Below are 25,868 nucleotides of genomic sequence, written 5' to 3'. Positions count from 1 at the left end.
TGTTCAGCAACACTCCCTAGGACCTTACCATTAAGTGTATAAGTCCTGCTAAGATTTGGTTTCCCAAAAATGCAGCACCTCGCATTTATCTGAATTAAACTCCATCTGCCACTTCTCAGCCCATTGGCCCATCTGAAGAAGGGCTAATGCCCGAAACGTCGATTCTCCTGTTCCCTGGATGCTGCCTGACCTGCTGCGCTTTTCCAGCAACACATTTCCATCATTGGCCCATCTGGTCAAGATCCTGTTGTAATCTGAGGTAACCCTCTTCGCTGTCCACTACACCTCCAATTTTGGTGTCATCTGCAAACTCACATCCAAATCATTTATGTAAATGACAAAAAGTAGAGGACCCAGCACCGATCCTTGTGGCACTTCACTGGTCACAGGCCTCCAGTCTGAAAAACAACTCTCCACCACCCTCCGTCTTCTACCTTTGAGCCAGTTCTGTATACAAATGGCTAGTTCTCCCTGTATTCCGTGAGATCATGGGGAACCTTGTCGAACGCCTTACTGAAGTCCATATAGATCACATCTATCGCTCTGCCCTCATCAATCCTCTTTGTTACTTCTTCAAAAAACTCAATCAAGTTTGTGAGACATGATATCAGTCCTTGCCTTTCCAAATACATGTACAGAGGTACACTGCGTACACAGTGCTCTGAAGGTAGTACTCCATTATAGCATCACCCCTGGAGCTTGGTAGCTGAAGATGGCCCCGAAACAATCCTACTGCGAATGTGCCATCCGATACTACTTGGAATTGGTTCCTCTTTGTTGTGTATGGGGCTTCACTTACTGCTCCCCTACCTGCCACCTCTGGGCAGAAGCTTACAGGTCCACTACATATCACCACATTTAACCTGCATTTAGTCCTCTCACAACATCCCAGCATCCCGCCTCAGGCGACTGTCTGTGTTGGAGTTTGCACATTCTCCCCGTGTCTGCGTAGGTTTCCTCCTGGTGCTCCGGTTTCCTCCCGCAGTCCAAAAATGTGCAGCTTAGATGAATTGGCCATGCTAAATTGCCCGTAGTGTTAGGTGTAGGGGAATGGTTCTGGGTGGGTTGCGCTTCAGCGGATCGGTGTGGACTTGTTGGGCCGAAGGGCCTGTTTTCACACTGTAAGTAATCTAAGTAATCTGCACTCCAACATGGAATCTCAACATATGAGTTGTTCCAAATGTTTTCCATGGCTTTGGAGTTACTTGGAAACTTTTGGGATAAGGGGTTGGCGAGCAGCCTTGTTCACCCACTGCAGACCCATACTGTGGTTAGCAAGGAAATTCCAGGATTTTGCCTCAGTGACAGTGGTAATATAGTTCCAAGTCAGGATGTTGAGTGGCTCAGAGAAGAACTTGCAAGTGGCTGTTCCCTTCATCTGCTGTCTTTGTTCTTCTTGATGGTTCAGGTTGCGGGTTTGAAAGATGCTCTCGAAGGAGTATTGGTAAGTAGCTACAGTAGATGTAGCAGATGATATATACTGCAACCAACCCATCTGCTGTCAAGATCAGTCATTCCCACTCACCTCTGAAGGTCTTGTTTGGAACAACGTTGGAATGAGGTCAGGAGCTGAATGCTTTCGTGAAACCCAAGCTGTGTGTCAATGAGCAGTTTATTGCTGACTAAGTGCTGCTTGACTGCACTGTCAACAATAGTAGTCTCTGGGAGATCGAACTGTGTTTAATGCTCTAAACACGGCCTAACCAAACTTCCACAGACCTCTGTACTTGCTAATTCTCTCGCTCTAGTAGTGAAATGGAACCTTACAGAATCCTCATCAACAATAAATTATGCCTTGCCAAGATTATTTTCAAAGTAGAAACCTGGCACACTGTGTCATCTGGTCACAACCCTGCACTCCGTGGCATCTAGGGATTGGCGCAGGATTACCATAACTATCCAAAACAGCTACAAGGGAACAAAACCTCGATTCTAAATTCTAATGAGCACCACACCCAACTACTAATTGCTTTTCTCCCTCCAAGTGCCAATTACCCTCCTGTGCACTTCTCCAATTTTCTGCTTGTAAAGTCATTCAAACTATGTTGGTGGTCATAGTGAACATTGACCTCATAGCTAAACTGTTACTGTGTGCAGGATTAATTGAGCACATTAAGGCTTTTCAAATAACTAGCTGAGCTCAACAACTCTCCCAAATCCATCCACCCAAATAGGTTCAGAAGCATCAATACACGGACATTTTCAGCTCTTCACATCAACTTTGATGAAGAGTCACGAAGATGCAACGTGTTATCTCGCTCTCTCTCCATGGATGCTGCCTGACCCGTATGATTTCCAGCATTTTTTAGTTTTAGGTACAGATTCCAGCATCTGCAGTAAATTGCTCCTACATCTAACAATAGTTGACTAAAACACTGGAGTGTTTGATGGGGCATAGACAAAGTTGTTTCAGCCTTAAGGTCTGGAAGTCACTCTGGACCTCTCCACATATGTCTCCCCAGGTTTAAGGTGCTTTTTAAAATCTTCTTGACCAAGTTTTGTCCTGATGTCCCGCTTTGGCCCGGTTTCAATTCTTAGTCTAAATAAAGTCCTGTGAAGCTCCCTGACATGTTTTGCTGTATTAAAAGAACAATTTAAATGCAAATTTCTTCTTGTTATTGTCTGTCATCTCATCAGTGATTTGACTTGTTTCTGTTCTGCATTAAAGAAGGAAAATAAAACAAGAACTGGTACATACACAGAGATACTTTCACAATCCAAGGAAGTCCAAAAGTATTGTTCAGCAATGCTGTTTTTCGAAGTGCAGTCACTGTTGCAATATAGGGAAATGGGCATTGGCGAATTTGCACACAGCAAGGTCCCACATGATAATGGTCAGACAGTGGACTTATCATTGAAGGCATGCTGTACATACCCTGCTATGCTTGGTGGGGGACAGCACATAACATGAATTAGAAACAGAAATAGATCATACAGCCCTTCAAGTTTGCTCTATCACTCAGTCAGATAAATAAAGGGAGCTTTACTCTGTAAACTTCCCCATAACCTCAGAGATGCTGACACTGGGGTGATAATGCTAATTTATTCACTTACACAAACATAAAAGAAAGGAAGAAAAATAAGAAAGTTAAATCTGGGTGAAGGCAAAAACTGCACATCTCAGGACGACTTCGAAGATCAGTTCTGTACTGACCAACATCCTGCTCCTACAAACACCCAATATAAAAAAGAGATCACAAAAGCAAAACAATTGAACATTTTCATTTCTTCTGCACCTGTTTAGTTTTCATATGTTATTTGTAACCCAATAGATTTCATTCCTTCCTGGGTCAATGTTTCTGGATTCAAGACCCTGAGTTTTAACCCAAGCTGAAACGTCTAGTGCAGTACTGATGGAAAGCTGCATTGTCAGAGGTAGGACCCTTTAGTTAAACCGAGAGCATGTCCACACCTTCCAAATGGACTTGCAAAATCCCAGTTTAAAGACCTATTTAAAGACTGGACTATTAACCTGGCAACTAGTTATGCCTCAACAACACAAAAGAAATGGTCTGAATCCAAGGACATAAGAAATAGGAACCGGAGCGGACCACATGGTTCCTGAGGGCTGCCCTGCTGTTGATAAAGTCATGACTAATATTTATCACAGCTCTGCTCTCTTTTAAAACTAAAATAAAACTTAAGTAGATTACAGCTAGCACAGTCGATTGTGTGTGTTAGTTGGCCTGACATGTTGTCTCTCAAAAAGATACTTTTGGAATCTATCTATGTGCGAGTGGGCTATTGCCACATTTTCCTATATTGCACTACAGTTCATTGTTGCAAAATCCTTTGAGATTTCTAGAGATACACAAATATAACTTCCTGTTGGTCTTTTTTCTTCACTAATGCAGAAATTATTACCTCGATAGTAGGCTTTTGGAGTCCGTAAGTTCTTGTTTACTTTCCTTGCAATGGAATTTTAAAGCATGAATGATAGGTTGTGGGCGTCTGTTTGATTTGGCTGAGGAAATAATTCCAGGAGCAGGGCAGAGACGTTTTGTCAGCAACGTGTTACAACCGAGAGACAAAGGATGGTTTTCATGCTTGGAAATAAAAGCAGCCTTAGCAATCAGGGCTTGCAGCTTGGTGTCAAATAGAGGGTTCAATAAACAACCACAACAAAATCTCCCAGAGCACCAGGAGGCAGGGTACCACGGGAACAGTCCCAAGTCTTTAAACCAAAGTCCAAAAGACACAAAAATGGTGACAGAGAGAAGAAACAAATCACAAACCCAGCACATGAAGGGACAGCAAGGGTAAATTTACAGGTAAACATAAACGTTAACTCACTGACATCCAATTATAGTTTAACTAATTAGTTGTAAGACTAAAAAAACAAACTTTAGTAGATTGTGTGTATTAGTTGACCTGACAACCCCTGGCATGTGGGCGGCACGGTGGCACAGTGGTTAGCACTGCGGCCTCACAGTGCCAGAGACCCGGGTTCAATTCCCGCCTCAGATGACTGTGTGGAGTTTGCACATTCTCCCAGTGTCTGCGTGGGTTTCCTCCAGATGCTCCGATTTTCTCCCACAGTCCAAAAATGTGCAGGTTAGGTGAATTGGCCATGCTAAATTGCCCATAGTGTCAGGTGAAGGGGTAAATGTAAGGGAATGGGTCTGGGTGGGTTGTTGGTCGGTTGGACTTGTTGGGCCGAAGGGCCTGTTTCCACACTATAAGTAATCTAATCTAATTGTGGCAACACAATTCATAGTTTTGCATACACTTGATGCAACGGTTAACAACCTCGCCCACCACCCAACCTTTTCAGCTCTGACTTTTTAAAAATACTTTGACAGGATGTAGGTGCCAAATACAGCAGTGACTCCTCTTCCCTAACTGCCTTTGAATTGAGTGGCAAGCCAAGCCATATCAGGGCAGTTAAGGGTCAGCCATATTGTTCTGGGTTTGGAGTCACAACTAGGCTAGATCAGATAAGGATGGAAGATATTCTTAAAGGACAGCAGTGGACTGGATGGTTCTTTACAATGGTCTTTGATAGTTTCAGAGTCACTACTTACTAAAATTAGATTTCAATACCAAATTTAGTTTTTTTCCTTTGATTAAATGAATCTAAATTCCATCAACTTTTGCAATTGTATTTGAACCTTTGTCATTGGAGCAATAATCTGGATCTTTGGACTACTAAAATTACCTATGTGCCACCATTGCTTATATAAATAGTCTGTCTCAATTTTAATCTCATAAATGGATGTTTTAATCACTGGTACTTTATAAGTGGGCACAAGGGATTGACCAGGTGAAAGAGCATGTGTTACAAAGATGCGCAAGAGTTTAAGATAATTCTACGCAGAGCAGATCCCATGTGGTAAACAACAAAAGTTGTCGTCACCACATACATGTAGAAGGCTATCATTTACTGGTGGCGCATCAGCTGACTGCCAACTCTGGAGAATCTAACGATTATTATGGAGACATGTTTGGAGAGTGCCAAAGGTTGGTAATTAAATATTGTGGAATAACTGACATTTATAAGCAATAGAAGGAATGGAAAGTCAGGAGAGGTAGCCCTGTTGATTAAGAATGGGATAAAGATAGTAGGGAGAAAAGACCTCGACTCAGAAAATCCAGATGTACAACCAATTTATGTGCACACAATAAACAACAGAGTGAACACAATGAAGGGAGTCATGTTTGAGCACTCTTACAAAATAAGTTAGAGGCATATTGTGATTATGTTGAACTTGAATCTTCAAGTACAATCTAAGTTGGGCAAATCAGATTTGGAGTAATAACTTGGATATCAAGTTTCCAAAATGTATTAACAATAATTTCCTCAATCAGGTTGTCAGGTAAGCAATCAAGGAACAAGTTATTTTAGTTATAGCTTTGCACAATCAAATGCCTTGTGAAGTAAGGTAGTGGCCTTACTTCTGAGTCAGAGGCTGTGGGTTCAAGTGCCACTGTAGCTACTTGGTAGCCAAAGTAGAAACATTCATAATACAGTCAAACAGATACAGTATCAACTTGGAAATACTTTTAACACACATTAATGGCAGGTGGTAAGATTCCTGGCCAGTTATGGAAATAAACTGGAGTCTCTACTGTCACTATCTATAGCTCCAGGTTACAAAATGCATGTAGAGGTGTTTGCTGCCACAGCAAGCCAGATTTCCTGGGTAGTTGGTTAGTTAGGCAGACAGTTTGGATTAGATTGGTGCCAATAACAGCGTTCGATTCCTGTTCTAACTGGACTGAATTCAGACAGTGTTAGCCAATAAACTTGTAGCAAATGAAGGAGAGTTGTCACAACATGATAAGAATTTAATAAAGAATTTGCAAGTGATTTAGTTAAATAAGGAATTTGCACTTAAACACGAACAAAGCATAGTATATAGGCAAGAGGACTGGGTTGGCTAAGCCATACTGGGAGACCAGATCAAAAGGCTATAGGTAGGTAATGACGAACATTTAAAGAGTTAACTCATAATTTGTAATAATTTTCTGCTGCTTTATGGAATAAAAATCCCATGGAAAAAGTAGTTCAATTCTGGCTAACAAGAGAAGTTAAAGACAGTAGTAGTTAAAAGACTTGCCTAAAGTTCTAAACACGAAGTTTTAAAGAATTATAAAATCGGCAAAGGGTGACCAATATATCAATAAAGAGAAAAGACAATATGATAATAAACTAACTAGAGCCAAAAAAAATGTGAAAGCTTCCACTATATGTTACAAGGAAGAGATTAGCAATTGTAAATATGACTGTTTGAGAGGCTGTGACAGGATAAATTATAGTTATAATTACATAATTATATCAATTATAATTATTTAATTATAAATATAAGTATATTATTGACAAAATCATTCTAGAGTATGAAAAACTGAGAAATCTAATAAACTGCAGGATGGCCAACACTATAAAGTTTTAAAGAGGGTAACAGAGACAACAAGTGCATTAGCTTTAATCTTACAGAATTCCCTGGATTCTGTAATGGTCTGCAGGAAGTTGAAGATAGCTAACATAATCCTGCTATTCGAGAAAGAAGTAACAAATCAAGGAATTATAAGATAGTTATACTAAGGGTTCTGATGAAGGGTCATCAATCTGAAATGTTAACTCTGTCTCTTTCCACAGATACTGCTGGATCTGTCCAGTATTTTCAGAATTTTCTGTTTTTATTTCAGATTTCACTTACAGTATTTTCTCCATGTCATAAAGAATGTCCTAGAATTTATTATTAGGGGCCTAGTAGCACAGAACATAGAAAATTGTCTTATGATATAGCACAGCTGACAATAAGTTATGAAAATTGTGTTTGGTGCATCTCTTTTGGAAATCTTGCGATTACAATTTGTAGAGTGACAAAACTGAACTAATAGATGCAGAGTCTTTGGATTTTCAAAAGGCATAAGAATTCATCAGAATAGTTTATTACATAGAATCAAATCTTATGAGTTAAGAGTTAACATTTTAGCATGGATTTAGGAATGGATAATAGACAGAAGATAAGGAGTAGAAGTAACCAGATCATTTTTAGTTTGGCAGGTTTATAGGTCGTGGGTAATTGCAAAAAATCAGTGTAACTCAGTTTGATTAACTCAGTTGGCTGGAGCTGGTTTGGAGTGCAGAGTGACACAATGGTGTGGGTGCAATTGCCAAACTAGGTGAGGTTACTATGAAGATCCAGCCTTCTCAACTTGAGGTGTGATGACCCTCAGGTTAAACCACCAGCAGTTGTCTCTGTATCTCTCTCTCTCTCTCTCTCTCTCCTTTTCATGAGGGAGCAGCTCTTTGGGACAACAGTGACTTCATCTAACAGGAAGAATCAATACTTGTTCCTCCGGAAATTTACAATCTGTATCAAAGTCTTAAACAAGGGGCCAAGTGTAATGAACCAAGATTTCTGGTGAATGGAAGTTGGTGGGAATGTATAAGATGAGGGCCCAAAGAGGCTAGGAAAGAACTCAGATAGGTTACGTACCTGACTTGGAACATGTTAGATAGCATATGACATGGAGAAAAGTTATCTAGATTGGTAGAAAAATAGGAACAAAGTTTTGAATGTGACAGACTGGGAAGTGTTGGCATTGAGAAGGACTCTGAGCCTTTTTTGCCACTGGAGCGTAGGAGGTTGATGTTATTGAAGTTTATAAAATCATGAAGATAAGGCGGGTGACAAGGGTCTTTTCCCTCAGGTAGGGGAGTTCAAAATTAGGGGACAAATTTTTAAGGTGAGAGGAGAAAGATTTAAAAAGGACATGAGAGGCAACTTTTTTTACACAGACAGTGGGTTTGTGTGTGGAGTGAACTGGCAGAGAAAGTCTCAGTTGTAGGTACAGTTACAACATTTAAAAGACATTTGGATAAGTTCATGGAGAGGAAAGGTTTGGAGGGATATGGGCCAAGCACGTTTAGTTTGGGAACATGGTCAACATGGACTGGTTGGACCAAAGGGTATGTTTCCATGCTCGATGACATGGTGTTCTTGTACTCAACTCACAAAGGTCACCATGCAGACACAGCATGAAAGTAGGAAGGCATATGGAATGACTGTCTTATTGCAGAAGGAACAATGAATAAACTTAGAATAATAGAATCCCTACAGCATGAAAACAGGCCATTTGGCCCATCAAGTCTACCCAGATCAATTCCCCTACTCTATTACTCTACATTTCCCACAACTAATGCACCTAACCTACACATCCTTGAACACTATGGTTAATTTAGCATGACCAATTCACCTAACCTGCACATTTTTGGAATGTGGGAGGAAACCAGAGCAGCCAGAGGAAACCCACGCACACACGGGGAGAATGTGCAAACTCCACACAGTCGCCAGAGGCTGGAATCAAACCCAGGTCCCTGGCGCTGTGAGGCAACAGTGCTAACCACTGAGCCACCATGACATCCCTTACTTAGAGGGAGTGCATCTAAAGCTCACCAGATTGGTTCATGAGATGTTTTAGAACAGAATATTACTTGTTAATGAGATGTGGGACTTGTTGGCTAGGCCAGCATGTATTGCCCTTGAGACAGTGTTAGCATACACCTCTAGAACCCTGCACTCTTAAGGGTTTAGATATATTCCAAGGGAGGGAGTTCTAAGATCTTAACCTGGTGACATTGAAGCAACAGAGATATAGTGAGTAGCTTGCAGTGAAATTTGCAGGTGTTAGCATTCACATATACCTACTGCCTTTAACCTTCTAGATGCGAGAGGCTTCTCAAAAGAGCTGTCAAAGGAGACTTGGTGAGTTTCTGCAGTCAGTAAAGGAGATGTAGTAGTGGCAAATGTAATTATGTATATGAATGTATCCTTATTAATAATGGAAAAAAAGCTCGAGAATGGAGGGGGGAGAGATGCAGCGTATGATTTTAGACTTTGATAAGGTTAATGCTGAGGAATGCATTAAGCACCACTTAATACAACAAGCATTTGATTGAGAGCTCGCATCTTGAAGAAGACTGACCTACCTTCTAGGTCTTTGTAACAATGTCTATCATACTAACCGTAACTTGTATAGGATTATCATCATACAATAAAACTATACCCTGTTTCAGAGCCTCTTCTCATTAGAATACCCAAATGGTTTTCCTTTACCGCACTTGACAAGGCAGACCCTGTAGTTCCTAACCTAAACGGAGGATGGTAGCAGCAAATCCATCTTCTGGTGAACAACAGTCCTGCTGGGTCGTTCATGTGACAGAAAGACCACTGGCGAGGATTCATTATTAAGCAAGTTCTACAGGGGAATTCTGGAGAAGAACAAGAATGATAATGAGGCTGGATGATTCATAACAAACCAATGCTGATTTAAGACAGCAGAAGCAGATTGAATGTTTGGTGCTTGTGGTTAGCATAATCACATTGCAAGGATCATCGCAGTTTATGATCTGATTTGCGCAACCTCCACTAAGGGAATCTTTGAATGATTGCAAAGGTATATGCAAAGTTGTTTAGTAGTTGTTTGTTGATGTGAAATGCAAAGTTCATTATCACTGATTATTTGGTAACAAGTTAGAATATATTGAACGGGGGATGTGGATAAGCATAAGTAGTATGCGGAAAGGTCAGTGTGTCCATAGGAACATAAGTAGCAGGAGTAGGTCTTTTGGCCCTTTGAGCTTACTCCACCATTCAACAAGATGACGGCTGTTCTGATTGTGGCTTCAGCTCCACTTTTCATTTGCACACCATAACCCTCGATTCCCTTGTCTATCAAAAATTTAAGTGAGTCTTGAATAAATATAAAAGAGTGCATCCACCACCCTTTCGTGAAAGAGGATCCGACATTCTAATAAAATCTTTGAGAAATAAAATCATTCTTCTAATCTCTGTCTTAAAAGAGAGACCTTTTATTCTCAAACTATGTCATCCTAGTTTTAGTCTCCCCTACAACAGGAAACTTCCTCCTGGCATCCATGCTATTCCATCGAGATAGTCAATGTTTCAATAAAGACAACATCTCATTTTTCTGAATTCCAACGAGTATAGACCTAATCTGTTCAACCTTTCCTCAGGGTTGAGGAAGTGAGCATTCTCTGGCCTGTTTCTAAAAAAAATATTATTTTCAGAATAAGGAGACTAAACTGTACACAGTACAGAAGTGCTCTCACCAAGGTATGTAGATCTACAGCAATGAGCATTTATAAATAATGTGGATAACAGCTACAGTGTAAGACATGGAAAGGTTGGATGATATACACAGCAATATTATCTATATTATTTTCATGCAGAAAGATAGCAGAGAGATAGATCATAAAGTATCAACAATATCTGTGAGTACTGCTCCATTCCTCTTACTGCTGAGGTGGATGCCAAATTGAGGACTTCTCAAACTATAGTCACTGCTAAACAATTTTCTCCAATGCAAGACTGTCTCCCTGTTTTATTACTATTAAAACGGTGTCTACTGTAGTTCAGTTCATCGTATCCTGAACCTGAGTGAGGAGGAGCTCGGCTCATAACTCACTCCAAAAGTTTGAGCACATAATCCAGTGTGATATTTCAATGTATCAGTAGGGGAGTGCTGCACTGTCAGAGTCTGTCACTACTGTTCTGACGAGTCTTTAAATTGAGATCCTCCTTGCCAACACAGCTTTATATAAAATATCCAATGACATTTGAAGCAGAGCTGGACTGCTCTCCATGCCTGGGCATTTATCTCACAGTCCACATCGCTAATGTCAATCAACATAGTCAATATTTCCCTGCTGTGTGATGTGTTTCCCACATTTCAGTGGCAACTATACATTCCTGATTGTAAAATGCTGTGGGGCATTCTGAGGTTGTGAAAGGCACTATATGAATGCACTTTCTTTATTCCAATCAATACTGTTCTGAGCGTCCCACTTATTTCTTCTAAGTTCTCTTCTCCATACGGTCATTGTGATAAAGCCAAGTTCCATCGAACCATCTGCTGAGTCACTGGAATGGAAGGAAGACCTGCTACAAGAACCCAATATTATGATTCGATGAATCCCCTCAAGGAGTTTTTTCTATTCATACTTGATTACAGGCCTAACAGTTGACAAATAAAATTTATAAGAAGCTCAAGGGCCTTTCAAGAACAAACTATGCTCCTCAAGACATACTTGTTTGATTGAACCTGAAACTGCTTACAGCCATATTTCTTTATTTGGATCAGGGTAAAATTATGTCACATTACACTCCTATGAATTGCTTTCAGACATGTCAGTGAAATATAAATGTAAATTGGGATGGTGGAGGTCCTCTCATCTCCTACAATATGACATTTCACGAACGTCTTCCAGATTATTATATTGATTTGCAACGTATGGTTAAGCTCTCTGACTGAACCCAGCTTCAAACTGGGAGCCAAATGTAATTACTCAAGTCAATGAAAATAATAAAACTCCAAAAATATCTCTATCCCCAATTTGGGGGGAGCCCAGCTCAACAGTGCAAAAATAGAGGTGAAGCATTTGCAGCAATCTTCAGCCAGAAGTGGCGAGTCAATGATTCATTCCGCCTCCTCCAGAGGTCCCAAGCGTCACAGATCCCAGTCTTCAGCCGATTCGATTCATTCACATGACACCAAGAAACATTTGGAGACACTGGATACTGCAAGGTTGTGAGCCCTGACAACACTCCGGCAATAGTACTGAACTTGCCGCTCCCCTAGCCAAGCTGTTCCAGTACAGTTACAATACTGGCATCTACTTGACAATGTAGAATATTGCCCAGATATGTCTTCCACATAAAAAGCAGGGCTAATCCAACCCAGACAATTACCACCCAAGAAGTCTATTCTTGATCATCATAAAGTGTTGGAAGGTGTCATCGACAGTGCTATCAAGCAGCACCTGCTCGGCAACAACCTGCTCAGTGATGCCCAGTTTGGGCTCCACTTGGGCCACTCAGCTCCTGGCCTCATTATTGCCTTGGTTCAAACATGGACAAAGGAGCTGAATTCCAGAGGTGAGGTTATAGTGACAGCCCTTGACATCAAGGCTGCATTTAACTGAATGTGCCATCAAGGACTCTCAGCAAAAACTGGAATGAAAAGATATCAGGGGAAAGCTCTCTGCTGGTTTGACTCATACCTGGCACATATCCAGGTATGGGCTGACTTGTGGCAACTAACATTCACACCACACAGATGCCATGCAATGACCATCACCAACAAGAGAAAATCTAACCACTACGCTTGTCATTGAATGGTATTACCATCACTGAATCCCACACTATTAAACATCCTGAGGAGGTTACCATTGACTAGAAAGAAACTCACTCGTCTAGCCATATAAACACAATGGCTACAAAAGCAGGTCAGATGCTAGGAATCTTGTGGAGAATAGTTCTCCTCATAAAAACCTTAAGCCTGTCCACCATCTGCTAAGCACAAGTTGGGGGTGTGATGAAATACTCCCCATTTATCTGGATGGGTGTAGTTCCTACAACACTCAAGAAGCTTGACACAATCCAAGACAGAACTTGATTAGCACCACACCCACTAGCATCGACTCCCATCGCCAAAGACACTCAGTAGTAGCGGTCTGTATTATCTACAAGATGCACTGTCAAAATTTATCAAAGTTCCTTAGAGAGCATCTTCCAAACCCATGACCACTCCCATCTAGAAGGACAAGGGCAGCAGATGTATGGGAACACTACCACAAGCTCCCTCTGAGCCTTTCTGTCTTAGAAATATATCACCATGTACACAGCACATGGACTGCAGCTGTTCAAGAAGGCAGCTCACCACCACCTTCTCAATGGAAACTAGGGACGGACAATAAATGCTGGCCAGCCAGCGATGTCACATCCAATGACTGAATAAAGAAATTCTGTACATAGAAATTCCCCTGTAAATTATTTAATTGCTTCCCCCCCAAAAAACGATTTGTTAGATAGCAGAACACTGCCCATGGTACTGTACAACATCAGAAACGGCCAGGTGGCTGAGGGAGTAAAAAATACAAGATGCTACTGAGTGAACTTAAGAGGTGAGAGGAAAGCAAATACCTGCAAAACCTCAAGCTATTGATTTGAGTGGTAGGTAAGTGTGAGTCAAGGTATTCCTTAATTCAAACAGCACATTATTCAACCATGAAGAATGCGTTTCTGGGAGTGGTGAATAATAGATATCATTTGTAAGCATTGGATAACATTTCAAGGTTAGTATATCATATGCCAACAAACAGCACTTGACAAATCAGTGCAAAACAAATCACACTCCCTATCTTAAGAAAAGCTGGGGCAAAGGGAAAAAGACATTCCTACCTCAGACACTAGGATCTATCCCTGCGAAACAACATTGACAATTTAATTTCATGATGGGAGGGGAAAGGGAAGGATTTAAGAATTAATAGGCACAATTCAGATAGTGCATGGGATACTCTCTGAGAATGAGGATGACACTTGCTCATGCTAAAGACGAATGCGTGGAGTCCTTTAACTAGGGGAGGCCGTTGTGCTGCAGCTACCACAGGGTCCTGACTGACCAGGGAACTCTCCACTCTTACCAACTGCTGTGACATGGGATTTGCAATAATCAATCGATAGTTAATCTACAGTATGTGGTTACAACATGCTCTTTCATGATCATCAAGTGCATGTAGCTTCTGGCCCAGATGTAGGGATATTACCCACTGCACCACAAGGCCTCTCATTCAGACAGTAAAGTGATATGGGGTGGGAGCAAGCTGTCCAGAAATGCAGTGAAGCAAACACCACCAGTGCAAATGGAAAGCTCTTTTCCCCAGGTATTGAAGCAATGGAAAACAGCCTGGGGTTACTTGAAACTTATCCCATGAAAAAGGTGCTGAGAAAGCAAAACTGCAAGTCAATGACTTTTTATCACTGAAAACAATCTATGTATCATTTAAAACTCTTGGAATTGAACATTAGTCTTGAAGCATTTCATGTTTAACAAAAGTGGTGGATACAGTGACATGACCCAACGAGATTGACCCACCTGCGGCTGCAAAGCAATGCCCTTCTAATTAACAATGTTTGTTTTGGGTGTGACGGAGGCCTTGGTTCTTGGGAACAATGCTAGAAAGAATTCTAGCACAGGATACAAAGCCTTTTCTAGCTTGAAAAATGTAAATATTTAATCTGGGTGTTCTGTTTGCCTTTTTAGGCCCTGCAGCAGCAGGTCCACTTACAAAAGAAATTAATCATGGCTTGACTGTTGACTCAAACGTTTTCAGTACCCATGTGGTGGAAATTCTAACCAAGCATCAAGGTGACGCAAAGTAAGGTTCTGCAATCCTTGGGTGGGGTAGTTTCTCAAATGGAACAGAGTCAAATAGAATTGATGGTAAAATAACTTGTATTTTTATATCCTCAGGATGTTTTAAGACATTAAAGGAGCTATATAAATGCAAGTCACTGCCAAATCATGCTCCTCACGTTCATCCACGTATGTAATCATCCGAAGTGAAGTCAACAGCAACAGATTTGAGTCTGACACTGCAAAGCATGGACTTGCCTTTTGATAAACCAGGGAATTTTCTTCCAAATGCTGATGCACTCCTGGGCATCTCCTGCCCTGACTTCTTGCAGACATTGCCAGCTGTCCAAATGTAAAGTAGTATTGTACGCCAACATAGACTAGAAAGGAAGCTGGGCTGAAAGGCATATTTACATGTATTGTTATTCACTTTCAGGAATGGAAGTAACACACCAACAATTTCCAAATCCAGTTCGTCAGAGAATAAATATATTTATTCCCTGGAGGAATTCTTGAATTTTAGGTTACTGATTTAAAGCCTAGGCTATGGATTATATTGAGGGCAATCTGAAATTTATATGGACTGCAATGTCACAGGACTTTTTTCAAATAAAGAAAACATGCATTTGTATAGTGCCTCAGATGAACCAAGACTGTTCACAGCAAATGGAATACATCTGAATACAGATATACACAAACATGCAAACTAGGAGCAGAAATAAGCCATTCTGCCCCTCAAGTCTGCTACCACACTGTGGTGTAAAATTCCAAGCAGTGGAATGTGGTGAAACGGTTAAAAATTATGTCCCAATACATGTGTGAATCTAACCGGAATGGAGGTGTTGCTTAGTCCCGTGTGAATCTTATTACACACCTCCCCGTGTGAATCTTCTTATCTGTATGTAACCAGAATGGAATGTGTTTTTTAGCCTTGCTCTGCTGTTCACATGAATGTTTATATCTGGAAAAGAGTATATCAGCTGGAAAAGTCTCCAGTTCGGTGAGTCTGCTCCGGGGTTACGTTTAACCGCCGAGCGTGGGTTGTTGGCAACCGCTCTACGAGAACTGACGGCTCCCAGTTCCGGTAACATGTAGAGTGAGTATAAGCCAGACCCGTTGTGGCGACGCTGCGGGGAATAAAATGCCCATATTCTAGCAGACTCGCCTCTTGGTCGTTTGTTCTGTGTCAGACTACTCTCCTACGAACCTGACCTTGAGAATTTTTTAAAACACACACAAATAAGATCATAATTATGTTTTGAAACCACATTCCCATTCACCACTCACAACCTTTGAATCTCATATCCAACAAGATTCTATTCCTGAAGAAGGATCACTGGATTTGAAATGTTAATTCTGCTTTCTCTCCACAAATGCTACCAGACCTGCTAGGTTTCTCCAGCAATTTCTTTTTGTCTCAAATTTCCAGCACCTGCAATTCTTTGCTTTATTTTGGATTCTATTTGCCTCTGGCTTAAAAACATTCAATGACCTGACTACCACCTCCATCTTCCTGATGAAGGGCTTATGCCTGAAACGTCGGTTCTCCTGCTCCTCAGATGCTGCCTGACCTGTTGTGCTTTTCTAGCACCATACTCTTGACTCCACCACCATCTGAGGCAAACAATTCCCAAGTCATACAGACCTCAGAGAAAAAAACATGCTTCCCTATGTTTTAGAAGGGCAACCTCTAATTTTTAAATCATATTTTCTAATTTAGGACTCACTCACAAGAGAAAATACCATTTCTATGTCCATCTTGTTAAGCACATTCAGGATCTTATACACTTCAATCAAGTTATCTGTCCTTCTTCTAAAGTTCAATCGAAACAAGCCCAGCTTGTACAACCTATCCTCATACAACAACCTATTCTTTCTAGGTATCAATGTAGTAAACCACTTCTGAACCACATCCAATGAATTTACATGTTTCGTTAAATAAGGACACCAAAACTGCACACACTGTTTGACATGTAATCTCACTAAAGCCCTGTACAACCGATGAATAAAATCATACTTTTATGTTAAGTTCCTCTTGTAATGAAGTACAGCAACCCATTACCATTCTTGAATACTTATTTGTACCTGTTCCCTTTGTCATCAACTAGGAGAAAGTGAGGACTGCAGATACTGGAGAGTCAGAGTCAAAAAGTGTGGCACTGGAAAAGCACAGCAGGTCAGGCAGCATCCAGGGAGCAGGAGAGTCAACGTTTTGGGCCATGCTGAAGGGCTTATGGCTGAAACATCGACTCTCCTGCTCCTCGGATGCTGACTGACCTGCTGTGCGTTTTGAGCACCACACTTTTCGACTCTGTTTCCTTTTTACATACATGCAGAAACTCTTGTTATTCATTTTCTGTTTCTAACTAGCTTCCTCTCATATTCTGACTCTTTTCTCCTGATTAATCTTTGTCATTCTCTGCCATTCTTCATAGCCCAAATATCTGATCTGCCACTCACCTTTGTACAATTATATGTATCATCCTCAGGCTTGATGCTTTTGATTCGATGGATTGAATGGCCTGCTTCCACACTGTAAGGATTCTATGATTCTTTCCTTCAGCGTAGTCATTGTTGTTAAATGGGAAATGTGACAGCCAATTAATACAACAGATCTCCACAAAAGAGCAATGAGATATAACAATGGCCCAATATAGGTTTGTACTGATATTGGTCAAAGGATAAATCTTGGGCAGGAGGGCAGAGGCAAATCTCCTGCTTTCATTCAGACTAGCTCCGGGGCTCTTTTATGCCCAAATGAAAGTGCAGACAGGGTCAAAGTAAGCTGTGAGTGCTGGAAAAGCACAGCAGGTCAGGCAGCATCCAAGCAGCAGGAGAATCGACGTTTCGGGCATGAGCCCTTCTTCAGCCCTTCCTGAAGAAGGGCTCATGCCCGAAACGTCGATTCTCCTGTTCCCTGGATGCTGCTTGACCTGCTGCGCTTTTCCAGCAACACATTTTCAGCTCTGATCTCCAGCATCTGCAGTCCTCACTTTCTCCTGAGCTGTGAGTCCATTCACTGGAGTAAAGTGAACAGCAAATACAACTCCTCAACAAATAGGATTATGGTCAAATCCAATTTTTTTAAAGCATATTGTATCAAGCTATAGAAATATTCAAATAGGCTTTCACTAAATTTACTACATTGTCACTGAATAGGATAGATTTCTGAAGAAGGGCTTATGCCCGAAACATCGTTTCTCCTGTTCCTTGGATGCTGCCTGACCTGCTGCGCTTTTCCAGCAACACATTTTCAGCACTGAATAGGATCTACCCAGTGCCCCACAAAGGAACTGGGTAGATCCTATTCAACACAAGAGGAAATTGAGGTATAACAATGTTGGATCAGTGTGCTGACAGGTTCCACTGGCTGGGCAATTGTCCCAGAGGCAGATTATAACGAGCAGAATATATTCATCTGACTTTCAGAAGGGTAGCCAATCTGAATAATTCCCTGCCCAATGACTTGAGTTGATTGGCCAATGACTGGAGTCTTCTGGTGCCTGATGAGCCTCTGACTGAGGACCAAGCCTGACGGATACCAAGAGATGGGTTACTGTGGCTGGTCAGGGGTAGGTGGGGAATGTCTCATGAGGCCTTATGTTTCTCTTCACCCCTCAGACTGAAGGAGCTTTGACCGATGGGAGCGCAGTTTGATGGTGGGGAGTGGTGTTGGGGAGAAGGAGGTTAATTGTGGAGACAGTTTTTTTATATAAGATTCAAAGCATTTCAGAAGGTGTCTCAAGATGGTGGCAGCTTCACAGTGTCCTTTCTTGCAGCAGCAGTCTCTACTTTTTGAAATGGGGCAGCCAAACTTCCAAGGGTACAAGCCCTCAAAATTGGACTCATGTGCCGCACTGTTAGGGTCTCTACTTCTGGGCCAAAAGTTCCAGGTTCAACTCCACCTTTCCCCAGATGTATGTACAGGTTGGTTTGAATCACTACAGGCTCTCCAGTTGAACTTGCAGCCTCAGGAATCTATCTACCATCCTGGCCTAGATCGTAAATCCAGAAGCAAGCTCTTAATTGGCCCTCTCCAGGAAGATCTCCCAGGTCAGCATCATGACAAGCACTGAGGGAATCAGATCCCAGTCATGATCTTGATCCATAATTATATTTAAAGAGAGGTAATACATCACACAGTGCATGCTAAAGAATGTATCAGTTTCACAAAAATATTATGCAAGATATTAAAAACAAAAAATCCATAGCATAATAGCATTCCCTGTACAGAAAGAGGCCATCCTGCTTATCAAGACTGCACCAACCCTTTGAACCTACATACAGCGTCCCACTTACACACAGCCCCTCACCCTATCCCCATAACCCAGCATTTACCATGACTAACCCAACTAGGCTGCACATCCTTGGACACTACTGACAATTTAGCATGGCCAATCCACCTAACCTGTGGGAGGAAACCAGAGCATCTGGTGGAAACCTATGTAGGCATGGGGAGCAAGTGCAAACTCCACACAGACACCCAAAGCTGGAATCGAACCTGGGTTCCTGGCACTGTGAGGGAGCAGTGCTAACCACAGAGCTCCATGCCACCTACAAATTGATAATTTGATCAGCTTGCAAGAAATTGCTGCCAGGATCAGCAAACATATCTTGCCTTCCCAAGGCTTTATTCAATATTCCAATGTCTTCTTAAGCACTTCAACTCTTTCTTCACCTAAAGCCCTGCGGCCTACTGCTAACTCACTGCAATTCCCATTCACCCATCAATCCACACTGGCTCCCAGTCTAGCTATGGCTCAATGTTAATACTCTCCACCTTGTTTGCAAATTCTTCCATGACCTCACCCTTCTATATATCTGGTAATCTAATCCAACCCCATAACCCTCAGATATCTGCATTCCTCTAATTCTGGCCACTTAAGCTCTCTTCACCTATGCCTTCAGGTGCTATCCCTGTCAGCTCTAAACCTCTCTGTCTCTCTCTCTCTCCTTTAAGACTCCTTAAATCTATCCCAACTCAGTTTTTGCTCACTTTTACTCATACACTTGCTGAACATTTTCTACAAATATCTCATTGACTTGATGTCAAATCATGTTTGGGAGTGCTTTGGAACGTTTTACTGTATTAAAGATGCTTAATAAAATCTAGGTTGTACAAAGCTTTGTGAGGCATTAAGTATTTCAATGCTTTCTGAACCAGGTCAACAGATTCGTAAGAAGAATAAGGATGGCCATTAGAGTCATCAGCACTGTCACCATTTTGATTAGAACGGAATGCTCTCCTTTTGCACTCAAGCGTACTTGATGACAACAGCTATATCAACATGATTTGAGAATATGTCAAAAAAACACTCAAACTGAACCGTGACACATTCATATTCTTAAAAAGTAACTTTCTGACCAGCTGTTAATCTCATATCATGACCAATGCTAAAGGGTTCTCCCTCTCCTCCCAATAATGGAAGAGAAAGAGAAACCCATATCCCCAAGGTGAGGGAATGCTATGTTGCCCAACAGGGTGGAATAGCCAGGTACACGCAGAAGAACTGCTGGGAAAAGATAGGACTGCTGTGCGTGGAGCTGCAGTGCAGCATTAACCACTGCCTTCAATGAGGAAGAGAATAAAATCAAACAGTGAGATTTTCCCCAGGTGTTTAATCCAGATGTCTTCCAAAGAATTAGTCAGCTATAACATTTCATAATAGAATAAAGCATCGCTGCCAGCTCATTGTGTCTCATTTTAAAGTATCGATTATCATTATGTTCTACATCTTCCTACAGTCTGTGCTTGAATGGTTGTGAGTGCATGTCTGTGTTTGTACGTGCATGTATTTGTGTGTGGAGCTATATGTGAAGTTGTGTATTTGTTTATGTGTGCTCACGGATGCCTGTACAGCTCTGTTTATTTGCATATGTCTCTGTATCCATGTGTGGGTACTTGAGAGTATGCGTGTTTCTGTGTTTATCTGGACATGTAACTTCTCATGTAGGTCTATGTGTTGTTTATATTTGTGTTGTCTTTGTGTATACATACATAAGTGTGTGAGTCAATGCGGATGGTTGTCTGCATGAATCCTTACATTTTTGTGTGTGTCTGTTTGCCTGTGTGTGCACTGGCCTGTATGCCTGTGCTTGTGAGCTTAAGTGTGCCTCCAATTGCAGTAATCAGAAATTTTATCTGTCTCTAAAACCACATTACAGAAGTTACTCACACCTACTCCTCCAGGCTTTGGGAACAAATTCTCTTAATTTAGTTCACTCTGCACCTGACAAGGCAAAAGTGCTTCTCACAGTATGTGTGTGGATAATAAACTCAAGGTCGCTGATTGCTGTGGTGCTACTGAACAAAATCTGAAACGTCTGAAAATATTCAGCAAGTCAGACAGCATCTGTGGTGGAACATGAATGGGCTAAACCTTCAGCTCCCAATTGCCTGACGCTGTGATATTTTATTTTGTTTTCAAATCTCCAAAATCAAACTATAGAGTATAGGAAGAACCAAACTGTGCAGATGTCCATTCTACCACACATTCCCACAGTTCGGCTCCTTTCCAAAGCCCAGCGAATGTATGCATCCTTTTCAAGTATTTATCCAAGTCCTTTTGGGAAGTTATGACTGCACCTGCATTCTTTCAGGCGCTACCTTCCTGATTGTGACAACTCCTTCCATATAGACAAAAGACACCCTGGAGTTTGTTTTTGAAAATTATGTCAAACCTCAAATCTCCTGGTTACTACTGCTTCAACCAGAGTTCTCCCCAGACTGCTGTTCCAAACCCTGAATGATTTTGAAATCTCTCCCACTCGCTCGATGGTGTTCTATTCTCTGGGACAACAAATCCGACCTGTCCACTTGCCTTCACTCCCCTGGTCCTCACCACCTCCCAAGTTCTTGTTTAATTTTACTGGAGGTCCTGTTGCTTCAAGTGAGCAGGTGCCAGCCAATTGGAGGGGGAGCTGGACAGGAAGTGGAAAGGGTCTTTTGCCTAGACTTCCCCGGGAGGAGGAGGAGGGGGGAGAAGCCAGCACTTACCTGAGTGGCGTCCTCCTGCTCCTCAGCTCCTCTGAAGTGCTGGTGGTCGTTGTCGGCGAGGAGGTCGTCTTCGGATTCCTCGAAGAGAGAGGAACCGGTGGACGAGAGGGACGAGCTGGAGAGTTTGCGGCACACTTTGACGTTCGGGTCCGGCTCCAGGCTGTCCTGGGTGGTACCCTCCTCCGAGGTGACGGTGAGCTGCGGGACACTCGGGAGCAGGTGAAGCTGCGGCTGGAACGGCAGGCTGTCCACCGTCAGCCTGCAGAGCGGACTCTCCTCCTGCTGGCCTGCAGCGGTGCCGCTGGCGGGGCTCAGCTCCAACACGCTGAAAGCGTCTGCAGGCTGCCCCGGGGAGCTCCTCGGCTCGCTCACCGAGCACGACTGGCGGTGAAACATGGTGCGATCCTTCGCATCGGGTGACCTGCAGTACTTCCACAGACCCAGGCAACTCTGCATGGAGCTCCTGATTTGCAGCCCTCCCGATTCTTTCTCTCTCTCTCTCTCTCTCTGTCTGCTGCAAGATCCCAGGACTGCAACTGCTGACAGATGCGGAAGTTCCGATGTCAGCATCTAGCATCTTGCACTGAGAACAGGGTAGGGAAGCCAGCTGCTGACTCAGGCACTGACTCGCATACTCGCACACTCACTCACATTCAATCACGCACACACACATTTTCACTCGGTCACTTGCTCCCATTCAATCACACTTACAGTCACATTCAGTTACACACACACTCACACTCCCAGACACACAGACACACACTCAGTTACTCACTCTTACAGTCTCTCTCTCACACACACACTCATTCAGTTTCTCACACACAGTCACTCACTCACTTACCCTTTCAAAAGAAGTCTGTTAGTTTTGAGGAAGGTCAATTTGTTGAAATGTTTTTGTGCGTATACATACAGGTATATGCATATTTACATCCAGTCCAAAAGAAGTACAATAATTGGTATACTCTCATTATTGATTTTCAGAACACAGCTCAGATTGTAGGCATTGCTATTTAATTTAATATTTAATGCCCAGTCTTTATAATATTTGAGAAGGTGGTGATGAGCTACTTTCCAGTCCTACTGCAGTCCTTGTGGACACAATGCATAATTGCTTGACTTCAGCTTCCTTATGGACAGTAACATCAAAGCAGCACTGTTAGGAAGGGAGCTTCAGGATTTTCACTCAGTGCTGATGAAGGAACATCATCCAGAGCAGGGTGTTATTTGGCTTAGAAAGGAACTTGGCTGTGTTCTGCTGCTTTTGATTTTCTTGTCCTTCTGGATCTGTGGTTTCCAACATTTTGAGTGTGATCAACTGGTTGATCAGAATCTCTGACAGTTGATCTCAGCCCCCGTGTACATTCCCTCGTGGACAGCAATGGCTATTTTTCTTGGAGCGTTGGAGGCTGAGCGGTGACGACAGAGGTTTATAAAATCATGAGGGGCATGGATAAGGGACTCCCTATCTAGAGGGACTAAAACTGGAAGCATTAGGTTTAGGGTGAGAGGGGAAATACTTAACAGGGACCTAAAGTGGCAACATTTTCATGCATAGGGTGGTGTTTTAATGGAATGAACTGTCAGAGGAGGTGGTGGAAGCTGTTACAATTACAACATGTAAAAGATATTATGAATAGGAAGGTTTAGGGGGACATGGGTCAAATGCTAGAAAATGGGACCCATTTAAGTAGAATATCTGGTTGGCACAGATGAATTGGACCAAAAGATCTGTTTCCATGCTGTACATCCCTATGACTTTATGACCTGCTTGTTGATAATCATAGGATTGCAGGAGTCCCACTTCCAGAAGCCGCATGGCTAGAGAAAAGTGATTGCTTTTGATAGGCTTGTTGCATTGTGTTTGAGTTTGGTACAGATGGACTACCACTGCAGACTAAAGTAACTTTTATGGTCATAACAAATCAAAAGGAATGTACTTGAGAAAACAGTTCTGACTGAGAAGGTGGTTTCCATCATAACGGATAGTGAATCAGCTATGCTTGCTCTAATTGTAGGCTTTGTTACATTTTCCATAAATGGTCTTGATTAGACAGTTTAGGAGAGTGGCCCTGGAAATGGTTGATGAAATTCAACGTGAACAAATGCGAGGTCTTGCACTTTGGAAGAAAGAATACAGGCATGGACTAATTTTTTAAACGGTTAGAAAATTCATAAAACCAAAGTACAAAGGGATCTGGGAGTGCATGTCCAGGATTCTCTAAATGGAGAAGGTTAAGGAAGCAAATGTAATGTTGTCATTTATCTCGAGGGTTGGAATATAAAAGCAGCGGCGTGCTTTGAGACTTTATAAAGCTCTAGTTAGGCCCCATTTAGAATACTGTGTCCAAGATTGCGCCACACACCTCAGGAAGGATATACTGGGACTGGAACGTGTCCAGCCGAGATTCACACAGATGATCCCTGGAATGGGAGGCCGAACATGTGGTGATCGGCTGAGGATCCTGGGATTGTATTCATTAGAGTTTAGAAGTTTGAGGGGAGATCTAACAGAAACTTATAAGATAACGCATGACTTAGAAAGGGCGGATACTGGGAAGTTGTTTCCGTTAAGCAGGGAGACTAGGACTCATGAACACAGCCTTAGAATTAGAGGGGACCAATTTAGAATGGAAATGTGAAGACATTTCTTCAGCCAGAGAGTGGTGGGACTGTGGAATTCATTGCCGCGGAGTGCAGTGGAGGCTGGGATGTTGAGTGTCTTCAAGGCAGAGATTGATAAATTCTTGATTTCGTAAGGAATTAAGGGCTCCGGGGAGAGTGCGGGTAAGTGGAATTGAAATGCCCATCACCCATGATTAAATGGCGGAGTGGACTCGATGGGCCGAGTGGCCTTACTTCCAGTCCTATGTCTTATGATCTTGATTTCCCCCCTTTTATCAATTATCACTGTATAATCCACCAACAAGCATTCGTGAGTAAAGTTATGCACTTTTCCCTTGTGATGCAAGTTGTTGTGATGATTGTAAACTCAATTCGAGCAAGAGCCCCTCGCACCACTTACTTGAAAAACTCAGTGTTGTCTATGTAAACTCCTCTTCCACAATGATGTGAGGTGGTTATGTTGAGAGAAGGTCCTACAAAGATATTTGGATCTGATGCCAGAAATTGTCACCTTTTTTAAAATCAGGAATGAAGTGTGCAGTGAGCTGTCATGTGGTCACTGGTTTTAAGGTTTGTTACAGACATAACATCAAAACTGAACAAGCCGAACTGAGAACTGTAGAGAAAGGACAGAGACTCAGCACATATGATCAGTGCTGTGAATGCATTAAAGTTGAAACTGGACTGTGGTCTACCCAATTTAAAAAAAAAATGCTCTAATACTTCCTGTATTCAGCAAAAACACTAGAAAAAAATCAAAGACCAAGTAAATTGGTTCCACCTACACCTGAGGAGAAGGTTAGCAGAGGAATTCAAGAGGCCATTTCAGGAATTTGATGTGATGGAATAAGTCATTACCTTTGTCTCAAGTCCATTCCTTCAAGTGAACATTGATGAGTTTGCTACCAAATGCCATCAGCTTTTTGATTTAGAAAACAGTGGAGCTTATATGCAGATAATCATTATACAAAATGACATTGAGCTGAAAGTCAAATCAAAGAACAGTGATTTGAGGGACCTTGTAAACAGAAAATCACACACGTCTGTGAGACAGTATTCATCCAAATGAAGATAATCAAATCCAAGTATCACATCCAGGCCCAGATCCTGGGTACTGGAAGCTGTCCCTTTGGCAGCAATAAATTAACAACCTGATAAGCTGCTTTAGTGGTGTTGGTTGTGGGATAAATATTGGTTGGAATAACACTGATATTTTACATCCACCTGACAGGACAGACAATACCTTGGTTTACCATATCCTGTTTACAGTTTTGCTGACCTTATTGAAGAAAGGACATAATTGCATTAGACACAGTTCAGAGAAAGCAGACGTGACTAATTCCTGGGATAAAGGGCTTGCCTTTTGTGAAGAGGTAGGACAGGTTGTCTCTGTATCCATTGGAGAATGAGAATCTTATTGAAACAGATAAGATTCTTAAGGCACTGGACAGGATGGATACTGAAAGGATATTTCCCCTTGTGGGAGAGATTGGAACTAAGGGACACAGTTTAAAAAAAATAAGGGGACTTCCATTTAAATTGTAAATAAGCATTTGTTTTTCCCCTTCAAGGGTTGTGAGTC

The 25,868-nt window shown here is 42.0% G+C and overlaps 1 protein-coding gene across 1 annotated transcript in view; it reads right to left on the bottom strand.

Annotated features, from left to right (window-relative positions):
• LOC122554013 (inositol-trisphosphate 3-kinase A-like) overlaps positions 1-22,367 on the bottom strand; it is a 75,909-nt gene extending 53,542 nt beyond the window's left edge. The window contains exon 1 of the mRNA XM_043698498.1: positions 21,665-22,367. Coding sequence (XP_043554433.1) covers positions 21,665-22,234 — 570 coding nt within the window. The 5' untranslated portion in view covers positions 22,235-22,367. The remainder of the gene's footprint in view (positions 1-21,664) is intronic.
• Positions 22,368-25,868: the final 3,501 nt, after the last annotated feature.

This window comes from Chiloscyllium plagiosum, chromosome 10 (genome assembly GCF_004010195.1).
Source record: "Chiloscyllium plagiosum isolate BGI_BamShark_2017 chromosome 10, ASM401019v2, whole genome shotgun sequence".
NCBI classification, from domain to species: Eukaryota; Metazoa; Chordata; class Chondrichthyes; order Orectolobiformes; family Hemiscylliidae; genus Chiloscyllium; species Chiloscyllium plagiosum.
The sequence above is the reverse complement of the archived record's forward strand: the minus strand, read 5'-3'. Positions and strand labels throughout refer to the sequence as shown.